At 49.8% G+C, this 11,233-nt stretch overlaps 1 protein-coding gene across 1 annotated transcript; it reads left to right on the top strand.

Moving 5' to 3' along the window:
• Nucleotides 1–112: 112 nt before the first annotated feature.
• Nucleotides 113–7,197, top strand: MMAB (metabolism of cobalamin associated B). Its single transcript, XM_019486678.2, has 8 exons — nucleotides 113–278; nucleotides 2,374–2,467; nucleotides 2,950–3,007; nucleotides 3,613–3,685; nucleotides 3,940–4,037; nucleotides 4,428–4,492; nucleotides 5,221–5,280; nucleotides 5,696–7,197. The coding sequence occupies exons 1-8, from the start codon at nucleotides 128–130 to the stop codon at nucleotides 5,781–5,783; spliced, it is 687 nt and encodes a 228-aa protein (XP_019342223.2). The 5' UTR covers nucleotides 113–127; the 3' UTR covers nucleotides 5,784–7,197.
• Nucleotides 7,198–11,233: the final 4,036 nt, after the last annotated feature.

Below are 11,233 nucleotides of genomic sequence, written 5' to 3'. Positions count from 1 at the left end.
CCGGCTGCTCCCCGATAGGCCGCGCCGCCGCCCAATAGGGGCGCGGCGCCGGCCGCCCAGCCAATCCTGAGGAGGGAGCGGGGTCAGAGGGCAGCGCGACGGCGGCCGAGAGGGGTCGGCGGGTGTCATGGCGGCGGCGGCGCTGCGGCAGGGCTGGCGGCGGCTGGGCCCGGGGGCGCTGTGCCGCCGGGCGAGCGGGGCGCCCGTCCCGCCGGATGCCGGGGCGGAGCCGCCCGCCAGGCCCGCCCCGCGGGTCTACACCCGCACCGGGGACAAAGGTAGCGGCCCCGCGCGGGGCAGAGGGGCCGGAGAGGCTGGTGCATCCATAGGGTCTGCAGCACAGGGAACCGTGTGCAAGGCCGCGAGCGTGCGCGAGGCGTCCCGCAGTGGGGATGATGGAGGGGGGGGTGGAGATCATCTCTGGTGATTGAGCTGTGAGGGAGACAGCACGGGGGCTCTTGCGCTGGAGCCGGTCGAGAGCTCCCTGTGTACAGACGGGCTGACTGAGTCTCCAGCACACGAACCTCGCGTTCAGCATGTGTGGGGATGGACATCTCTACCCCTGGTCTGTCGAGATGAGATGCAGCACGAGGGTTCCCGCGCTGGAGGTGATCGATAAATGGACAGACAGATAAATCAGTGCAGGGAATCTGGTGCAGGGGAGCGAGAGGGAGCGTGCACACGGTCTCCTGCCCCTGTAGACGAGAGGAAGAGATGGACAGGTCTCATTTCCAGCGCACAGACCTTGTGTTCTGCCCTATGGAGAGCTACACCTCTGTCTAATCAGCGTAGAGATACGGAGCACAAGGTTTCCGGCTCTGCAGAAGACGGATAGCCATCATCTTCAGTGCAGCAACCCTTGTACGAGAGAGCGAGCGTGCAACAAGGTTTCTTGCACTGGAGATGATATAGATGTATCTACCTATAGACACTGATTTAATCCGTAGGTCCAAGGAGGTGATCGTCCCCCTCTATGTGACACTGGTCAGGCTGCAGCTGGAGTACTGCGTCCAGGTCTGGGCACCGCACTTCAGGAGGGATGTGGCCAGCGTGGAGAGGGGCCAGAGGAGGCCACCCGCACGATCAGGGGGCAGCAAGACAGGCCCTACGAGGAGAGGCGACGGGACCTGAACCTGTTCAGCCTCCACAAGAGAAGGCTGAGGGGGGACCTGGTGACCATCTATAAACTCACAAGAGAAGGGTTTGGGGGAGACCTTGTTTCCCCTAGCGCCCCCCGGGATAACAAGGAATAACAGCCACAAGTTGTTGGAGAGTAGGTTTAGATTAGGCGTCCATAAGAACTACTTCACAGTCAGGGCGGCTAGGATCGGGAACCAACTTCCAAGGGAAGTGGTGCTGGCTCCTACCCTGGGGGTCTTTCAGAAGCGCCTTGATGCCTACCTGGCTGGGGTCACTTGAGCCCAGTTTCCCTCCTGCCCAGGCAGGGGGTCGGACTTGAAGATCTCCAAGGTCCCTTCCGACCCGACTTCTATGATCTCCAGCACAGGACCCCTTGTACTCTGTATCTACAGGGATCTACATATCTATCCCCAATCTGTATATAGATACCTCCAGTACAGGAAACCTTGTGCAGAGAAGGAGAATCGTCTTCAGCACAGAAAACCTTGTGCAAGAGAGAGCATGCACGTGGTTTCTTGCCCTGGAGACAATAGATAGAGACTGATTTAAACTCTAGTGCAGGAAACCTTGTGTTCTTTACCTATAGAGATCTAAAGGTAGAGATTTATATGAATCTGTAGGCAGAGAGAGAACTCAAGGTTTCCTGAGCTGGAGATGATGGGTATTATATTTATTTATGCATGAGCTTTTGTGAACTAGAGCTCACTTGTATGGGACATGGTGAGAAGATGCACAGGAAGCAGAGTAAAAGAAGGGGAGAGAAGTTGGAACAGCAAAGACCGGGGGGTGGAGGGGGCGTGAGTAGGGCTGGAAGAGACTAGCAAACCTGTAGGAAAAAAGGACTCACTGAAACGAATCCAGGTACTGGGTGGGGGAGAATCCATCGTCCCTGTTTAAACCCTGCAGTGCAGTCCCTGGCCAATTGCTTGTTCTGCAGTGTCCCGTTCAAATCTGTTTTTAAAAGGCTGCCATCTGAGAACAGCCACCCTTGGGTCAGCGATGGAGGGTCTAGGGAGGTTCAAGTAGAAGAAGCATACCAGAGAAATACCAGTGCATTGGGTGCAGCACGTCTCTAAAGGACACAGAGGCAGAGACGTCCCCCTCCTGCATCTGTAACACAGACCTAAGATTGCCACTTCTGCAGGCCCCAGCTTAGTGCCACTGCAACGAGTTGTTCCAGTCATGGGCCTGTCTGTTCCAAACCCTTTTCATGTTTGTGGCTTGTTTTTAAAGGATTTTCCAGCACATTCACAGGTGAGAGGAGGTCAAAAGACGATCAAGTATTTGAAGCTTTGGGAACAACAGATGAATTGAGTTCAGCTATTGGGTAACAAAACCATAAATTTTCTGTTATTTGACCTTTGCTTGCCTCTGCATATTTTTTTTAAAACTGGGAAGCATCTCTCAAAAGCAAAGTTCTGATGCTCATGCCATGCTGTTGCTACAGATCTTTTGTAAAGGGGACACTGTGCTTAGGAGTTCATCTTTTTTACTTTGCTATTAGTTGACACCACCACAGTCAGTCGTGGTTGCTATGAAACCTCTTACGATGAAAGGATGCAGCCAAGCTGAAACAGCTTGTACCTAGTTCCATTTTATTCTGTTCTTTGTGCACATGCTGTTTTCCTTTAAAGAAGGATTGAGCGACAAAAATGATCAGCCTGTGGACAAGTGACCCCTTAGTTGTTGCAGTGCAACAGTCCCTGTTAGCCAGCGCACATACAGTCGTTACGAGCAGTAAATATAGAAGAGATGCCAAATTGGGCTCTTGTGCCCCATGACTAACTACTCTGCTTTCTCTCACTCTAGACTTGCTAGTGAATTAAGCAGTGAAAGTGGCCATATATTTGCCGAACAACTGCACAAAGTGAGTAGTAACCATGTTTTTGGGGGTGGGGGATCTAACAGTCATTATAGTTGCATTATTGACCAGTGGAGTTCTGAAGCTCTTGGACTGAATCCCCTCAGCAGCTCTGAAAGCAATTGGCATGCTGCATCCCAGCCCTTTCGGCTGACTTGAAAAATCTCAGCTCTGATTACTTGAAGAAACAAATCTCTTCTCTTTAACAATACCCTGAAGGAAACCAGTAGAGTGAGGAGCGAGTCAGCTGTGCAGCAAATCCATCACAGAGCTGTTTCCGATCCATTTTCATGAACGCTTGGGAACATGCAAAGCCAGCCTTGCTGTCTTGCATCCTTAGATTGAAATCGAGAGAGAAGAAATACTGAAGTGAGGATGGGGAAGAGGGAGAAACTGGCTCCCACCTAGGTACATTCGGGGTTTACTAATTAGCCACACAGTGCAGAAGAGTTCAATATCAGCTTATTTACAGCTCTGGAACATAAAGCTACCTCTTCACTGGCTCACTAGAGCATCAAGTATCATCTCTGCAATTGCAATTTTGTTGCCTGTGCTTTGGCTGTAGCAAATATCCTTCATTTTTCCCCCCCTCTTCGTTTTGCTTTCTCCAGGTCCAGTGCATGCTGCAGGATGTCGGGGCCAACATTGCCACCCCCATCTCTTCAGCCAGGGAGGCTCACTTAAGTAATCCTCCAGTTTTTTTTTCTAACATAATGGCTGTAGACTTAAACTTCCCCCCCATAGGTTGGAAGTATTTAGGAAAGCTGGTAGTGAACTTCTGTTAGTGTTTGCCTCAGCAGTTGGCGTCTACGGCAGTCAAGTCTCAATTATGCCACTTTCCTTGACTATTTAATACAACAAATGTAACATGCAAGATCCATCTTGTTGAGCAAGTAATTCATGCCAGCATTTAAGTCACTTCCTCTTTGCTTCTCTAGAACGGACCTCATTTACTGAAAAGCCAGTGCTGGAGCTGGAGCAGTGGATTGATAAATACACAGAACAACTTCCACCTCTCACTGCTTTCATTTTGCCTGTAGGTATTGCTTATGCTTATTACTGAAGTCAAAAGGTTTGCTAGGTGATTTGATTGATGACTGAATCTAAAACCAGTTATCAGTTCATAATAAACCCAAACATGAGGTTGGTCTTGAGGTCCTGCCAACACATGCTTCCATCCCGCTTTGGGGGGTTTGAACCTACAACTAGCAGCCCTGAAAGGATGGAAGAGATTAACACTCGCTGTTCTATTGTATTTAAAATAAGTTCCAAAATGCCTAACACCTGTAGCACCAAAGAGAAATATAGCTTCTGCAAGTCAAATATGGCTTGCTTTTGTGCAGGATATCATGAACTTACTAAACTTTATGCAGCTAGGAGATGAGATCTAGTTTCAGTTACAAGGCATTCATGTATTTTCTTTCAGTCAGGAGGTAAGAGTAGCGCTGCCCTTCACTTCTCCAGAGCCGTCTGCCGCAGAGCAGAGAGATGGTAAGTGTTTGCTAGCATAACCTGAATAAAACTGAGGAAAAGATCCGCTGAGACCAGATAGCTGCAGCAGCCACCGAGCCATGCAAAACAGCATCCAATGCAACTGGTCTTAAGTCAAATTTTAGCAAAACTGCAGTAGAACGAGGGGGAAATATTGGCTTGAGAGCTCCTGCAGCATCTGAGGCAGCTGCTTCAAGAGGCCAGCTTTAACCACTGCACTCTGGAAAGCAATAAGCAAAGTGCAGAGGCATCTCTCCAGGACTGTGGCTGTAGAACTCCTTTTGCAAGCTAACATATATAGGAGTAACAACAGAACAATGATATCTGGGCAGCAAGTAACCCAGTACCTTATGGTTTCTTGTTAAATGGCAGTTAGTATAATTGTATTGATGCACATATCAATAAACTCTGCAGAATAGCTTCATGCTCAGAGCAAGAGGAAAGAGAATAGACTAGGACCTGCCCATACTGAGGGAGTGGATTCACTACCAATAGTTATCCTTATAAGTTACCACTGACACTTCATCATACAAGTTCCAATTCTCCTACATGCCATAAAACTACAGGTTTTCAGTGCTTACGATCCACATCATTAAGAACACAGAGACTCCTTATTAACTACTCAAGGTTTTGAGCATCTTCTAACTTCAGAGACAAGTCTGTTCATCTGGGTGCTCAGAGCCAATAGATTTGACAAAGCCATTCACTCTGTGTTTCTCCCTTCTTAGTGTGGTTCCCATAGTGCAAGCAGGAGAAGCGGATCCAAACGTGGCCAAATATTTGAACAGGTAAAGCAAATGCAGGGATTGCTGCTCTCAGCAAGGGTGCATTAGTGCTAGTTTCCTCTAGCCATCAGCAGCCACAGCATCCCCAGAGAGGATGCTGCTCCATGTAATGATTTCAGCTTGTCTAAGGCTTGACATAGACTGAGCTGGAAAGCAAGGTTGCTTGTCTAATACCTGGATGCAGCGGCCTAAAAAAAACCAGACGCTTCCCAGGTCCTGTGGGAGCACTCATTTGATCCTCATTGTGTATGCCATTTTGGGCATCGCTGCTGTTTACTTTGTTTCAGTTGCTCCATTTCCCTCGCAGCTCCCCGTGCTGTAATTCAGCACGCTGTCTTACTCATACCGGCGGCTAGCTGCAAATGCATCAGATGACAGATGCACATTTCTTTACTGCTTTCCTTTCCCTGCCTTCCAGACTCAGTGATTATCTCTTCGTTTTGGCACGTTACGCTGCAATGAAGGAAGGGAAGGAAGAAAAAATATACACCAGGAGTGAGCCGTAAATTGCAGGTGACACTTCTTCCTATACCAGGAGAAGCTAAATCTGGTAGAGATTCTCTCTGCAGGGAAGAGAGAATGCACCTGGATCCAGGGTACCCATTGCCCACCCATCCTGTGACGGAACTAGCTTAGGGTCTTTGTTTTATAAACCCGTAAGGAGTGCTCAGCTGGTCTGCAAAACTCACCTGCTTCCATTAGCTAGTTTCCAGATCCGAGCATCCAGTTCTAATAACTGCCTTGGAAATGGCTTCAGAATGACTCTCTCTGACAGCTGACTGAAAGTTAAATCCCATTTCACTTCTCAGAGCAGTGGCAGGTGTTGCTGAAGGAATCTGACAGCACTCCGATGAAAGGAACAGAAAAATGTGCGTGACATCTCTCTTAAAAGCTGAAAGTATCAATAGTAAAGAGAACTGGGGCATGGATTCGGGGACCCAGTCCATAAGCTCTAAAATACAGCGTGAGTAACTTGCATCAGAAGGCCCTTTGCTACCAAATCCAGCCTGCTTTCTCCCTTTTAAGCTGGCTGCACTCCATCAATTCTGGCTGGAGCTGAAGGAAGGGTTCATAGGTTTAAGGAAAGCACTAAGTGCCTGTCTGTGCACATGCAGAGAATCACTTGGTATCGCAGCACATCCGCTGCTAGCTATGGGCTAATGCAAGGACAAGAGTTTGAAGAACCAATGGGCCAAATCTCACAGTCCTTCTGCAGACAGGCCCAGCCTTGTGGCTAATAGGAGTCTTGCCTGCACCAGGAGGGCTCTGACCTCATGAATATTTGCCCAGCTTTTAGGCAGAGGCCTGCATGAGGTCTCATGCTAGGAGGGACTATTCCCAGCTAAGAAAATAGTGAGTATTGGCAGGAGTCGGGTGCAACTGCTTTGTCACCAGATGCTGAAGAGCACCTTTAAAACACAGCAGGACATATTGAATCTGCTGCCTTTAACTCCTTATTTCTTTATTTGGAGTATTTGGGGTGGGGGTCAAGGATAGAGAGATTGCAGCAGATTGCCTCCCTTCTAGCTGAGCACAGGGACGCTTAACAAATGAGGGGGGAAATGGAATCTAAACTGCTGATAAAAAAGAAGGCTAAAGCAACTTCAGGTGAATTAAAGGAGCAGGCTCACTCTATGTTGAGATTTTCACGGCAACTCTTTCACAGCTTCTCTAGCTGGTCTGCTGTTTTGAAGGCTGTAGGAAAACCGTGCACATCCATCAGCACAACACATCTAAATTAGCCAGTTAACAGTGCGATAGGCATCTCTCCCTCAAACCGGGCAGCCGTCAGTAAAGGTTCATACATCCAACTCCAGCCCTCAAAGCATGGAAATGTAGTTTGGAAGAACGTGCCAAAGCGTCTGGACTGCAGGATCTTGTACAATTTAAAAACAAGCATTAAAGAACCTCAGAATGCGACCAGTGTCAAGTGCCTGGGCTTTCTCACCCTTTTCAATTCTTTGAGTATAAATTGCTGCAAGCTTGTGTTCAGGAGCATTTAAATCCTGCCACCTTTACAGTACAGTATTTAAGTGGGAACCACCTTAAGCAAAACACACAAAAGAAACCCACCCCCACCCCCTTTTGCTTTTGTGTTAACTTTTTAATCAGAGCTGGGGCTGAGTGAAGAATGCCTATCACTAATAGATAGTGCTGTCTCATTATTCACCTTTTTCTTCTTTAACAGATATTTCATGGCTATTGTTAACGCACATTTTTCACAGAGTAATTTTCAGAGCCTTAGCCTGTAACACATCCCAATGACAAATGTTCTTGATTTGGACTCTACCTTCAGCAGCAATGTCACATCAGGCATTTTCTCAATACTTACTGCCGACAGGCCATCCAGTTTTATGATCGCTGCTTCTCAGTTATCGCTAGTGAACCTTAAGAATCCAGAGGCTTTTCCAAGTTTAATTGAATCAAATTCTTTGTATAATAAATTCTTCACGAATGCTGTATAAATCAGCTCTGGGATGGATTCTTTTTCTTCCCAACAGGGCAAACAGAAATCTCACTAGCATTTCTGAACCAATGCAAGTATTATTTAGTCATCACCATTTAACAAGATGTGCAGATTCAGTTTGTTGTGCCCTGCTCAAGAACTTTTTAAATGTTTCCCCCTCTTAACAGATTTCTGGGCAAACTCTTCTAGAACTGGAGCTAGGGGGAAGGCTGCTGTCTAAGCTGGGGCTTATTTAAATATGTGCCTGTCAGCCAGAGCTGGAATTTAGTAGTATTGAACACTTCTCTTAAATCACATTGATGAGAGAAAGCAGGCTCAGAGCCACACAAATGCCTAAGGGTTTGCCTAATGGGGGAGCTGCTGGGTGAAGGTCACAATTAGTTATATTATGCATTTTGGATTAACCCCTTAGTGCGTGATCTCCCTGCCTGCGTTGCTGAGCAGGTTAGGATGCCTCTGCTGTTCATGATGGAGGCAACAGCCCAAGACTTGACCCAGTGGAAGGATTTGCATGGACTTCAGTGAGCGTTGGCTCATGCAATGCAGAATAAATTAAACCCCAGTAGCAGCATCTCTCACTTGAAGACCTGACTGCACGTACATCCCGAAGGTCAGGGGCTATGGGGTGCAGACAGTAGCTCTGCCACTTGAAGGCAGGAGATTAAGTTGATAGGAGACTCTTCATACCGCTCTCAGCTGAAGACAACCTCCAGCTTGGCTGAGCTGCCCCTGCTAACAGCTGGGCTGCACACAGGAATAGGTTATCAGCAGCAAGAGCCAGTTACTCGGTGAATGGATTTAGGGCATGAAAATGAAACGAAGGCAGACTCCTCTCCTCCACCCACCCCATGCTCCAAGACAGGTTAAGTTTGACTTCACAAGCCCTGTCTCCACCCAGCTGATGCACACCCATGCTCCCCAGGGACCCATTCCTACACCTCATTAATGTGAGGAGCTGGGGAAGGATGGCAGATGCTTTGTCCACCCTGACCATATGCAGAGCCCAGATACAGTTTTGCCTTGCAGGGCTTTATTTACGATTACCTTGGAACTGTCAGAGGAGACATATGTTGCTAAGGGTCGTTTATTCTTGTTTGGAAAATTTATGGCACCTCCTAGCTTACACACTGTCAAGCCTGGAAGGATTGGCCCCAAAACCTCTTGCTGCATGATTGGATCAGACGCCGGTACATCTGTTAACACTGTAGGAGCTGTAAAAGGAAATAAGTCGAACTATAACTCAGCCACCTCTATTACGTCCACACCATGCAGGCAGCAAGGCGACCGCTGTTCCTGCAGAAATGACACAGACATACGTTTCGCCAAGTCCTACGTAAATTCAGACAAGCCAGCGGTTCCTTTGAGAAATGGGAGAGAGACTGAGAGCCTGCTGATCGCCTTTTAAATAGGCTCAGTGTAGCGTGGGAAAGACTTGGAGGCCAGGAGACATGCACCATTACAAGGATAGGTTGTGGGGCAGGGGGAGCTGGCCATCCTTACTGCTGCTCTTCCTGTTCACACATGTCCACAACTCCCACACTCAGGCAGGTGAGAGAGTCTGCTCCCCTGACCTGGGAGAGCAGGAAACGCTCAGAACAAGGCAGCCGCAAGTGGAGCTGTGCCCTTTCCTTCAGGTACCTTCATGGCCGACAGCAAACCTTCCCCGCTGCAATTGGTACGTTGTGATGATGACCAGGAAGAATTGGCTGTGGACTCTTCCTATGCAGGTACTAGCACAGGCAGCCAGTGGGGGCTGCATCCCAGCCCTTGGTGGTTGGGTTAAAATGTAAACCAGATCTTAACATAACCACTTTATTGGGCCGCACAGGCAGGGTGAGGCTAAAGGGACGGAGTGGCTGCCCGGGGAGATGGGAGAAGCTGACCAGTGGCCGTGCTGCCGTAGGGACAAGTAGGGAAGCAGAGCTAGTACTCAGTAAATCCCCCACAGTACAAGCCTGACCTTGGCAATAAGATATTTTCCAAGCAATTTGAGGTGCCGCTTACCCCACAAGAGTCATATATCACTCCCTACCAAGCACCAGATAAACCTGCCCGATTAATTACTCCATGCAAGCCCTTGATATCATTCAGAAGCTCTAATTACATTCCCCAACGCCAGCAAAGCTCAAATTAACTTGCAGGGAAATTATCCAGTGAGCATTGAGCTGTTCGTCTAGGAGCAGCGGGGAGGTGGAGATGAACGGCAGGGGCACATCGTATGGGCCAAAGAACCACATGCTGCCGGGCAGGAGAGCTCGGCATTCGACTCCCACCCAGCACAACAGAGCGCAGGCTGGTCTTCGATTCATGGGAACAGGCTGACTACTAGAGGCAGAGAGAAGACATGCCTTTGGCTGCCAGCACTGGGAATGTGTTTCAGGTGTAATGCAGCACAGCGGATCTATCCCAGGAGGGCCTGCAGCTGGCAGGAGAAAGATCGATTTTAGAGGAGCTCTGCGGAACGGTGGCGTCAGGCTGAGGGATTTCAGACCTGACCCATCCGGGGGGGCTCAGGACAAAGAGCAGGAGGGGCAGGGAAGTCAAGGGAGCCTGGAGCTCTCTGCCAAGGAGGCAGCACCTCACAACCTGCAGCTGTGCCCACCGCTCCCGACTGCAGCAGTGGGGACCGGCCTGGGCTGGAGGGTTCCCACCGAACAGTTCTCTGCCAGAAACACTGATTCAACCGAACCCGAAGAGCTTATGGAACCGCGGCCCTTACCTCCAACTCCTCCGCCAGGCAGCGTCTGTAGGTTCTGCTGCAACAAGGCTGAAACCCTTCGCTCCGACTGCGTGCGAGCTCGGCCGTTCTAGCGAAGAGTCAAGGCCAGAGCCAAAACGGAGCACTTGCCTGTGTTGGGGCCCTCTGGGACATGCCGAGTCAGGACTTTTTGCTCCAATTTGGATCAGGATGTTCTGAGGGGTCGCAGCTCCCGCGTGGCGCTACGTCAGAGTCCATCAGTGCCAGTGGGAACAGCACAGTTCCTGCACATCAGGCTGTAGCACTGGCATCCGAGAGCACAGACTGGAGCCCCAGGACAGTGGTTGCCCACTGGAAAGCAGAGGGGACGGGGGAGGAACGGGGGTCCTGGGTCACTGCGGGGGGACCTGCAGGCTAGTGACAGCTGCCTTGGGAGCCTTCAGATAGCGGCTGCTGGCCTGTCCTCTCCCGGCCTGGAAGCGAAGCCAGGCCAGCTGCTGGGATAACAAGGACCAAAACAGAGCCAGAGGGTAGCAAAGCCCCTGCCAGCCTACACTGCAACAGCTACTGGGGCATCCAGCCCAGCATGGGTTGGTGCTGGCAGGGCTCCAGCCATCCTGGTGCCAGCCACATTGCACCGGGCATGGCTGTTTGCTGGCAGTTCTTGCCCTGGGACATTTCAGTGGTTTCTGCCAGAGACTGCACTTCGGTGTCTCTTGCCAGGCCCCGATTCCAATTTCTGCCTGTCCCTCCAGGTCCCAAGGTGAGCCAGAGGGTGAGGTGGCCCAAGT

This window comes from Alligator mississippiensis, chromosome 10 (genome assembly GCF_030867095.1).
Source record: "Alligator mississippiensis isolate rAllMis1 chromosome 10, rAllMis1, whole genome shotgun sequence".
NCBI classification, from domain to species: Eukaryota; Metazoa; Chordata; order Crocodylia; family Alligatoridae; genus Alligator; species Alligator mississippiensis.
This window is presented reverse-complemented; position numbering and strand designations above follow the sequence as displayed.

What these genes read in the sequence shown, in the direction of transcription:
- MMAB (XM_019486678.2), top strand. Translation starts at nt 128, where the DNA reads ATGGCGGCGGCGGCGCTGCGGCAGGGCTGGCGGCGGCTGGGCCCGGGG. An exon ending in TTGCCGAACAACTGCACAAA is followed by an intron (nt 3,008 to 3,612) that starts GTGAGTAGTAAC and finishes TGCTTTCTCCAG; the next exon opens with GTCCAGTGCATGCTGCAGGA. An exon ending in GTGGCCAAATATTTGAACAG is followed by an intron (nt 5,281 to 5,695) that starts GTAAAGCAAATG and finishes CCTGCCTTCCAG; the next exon opens with ACTCAGTGATTATCTCTTCG.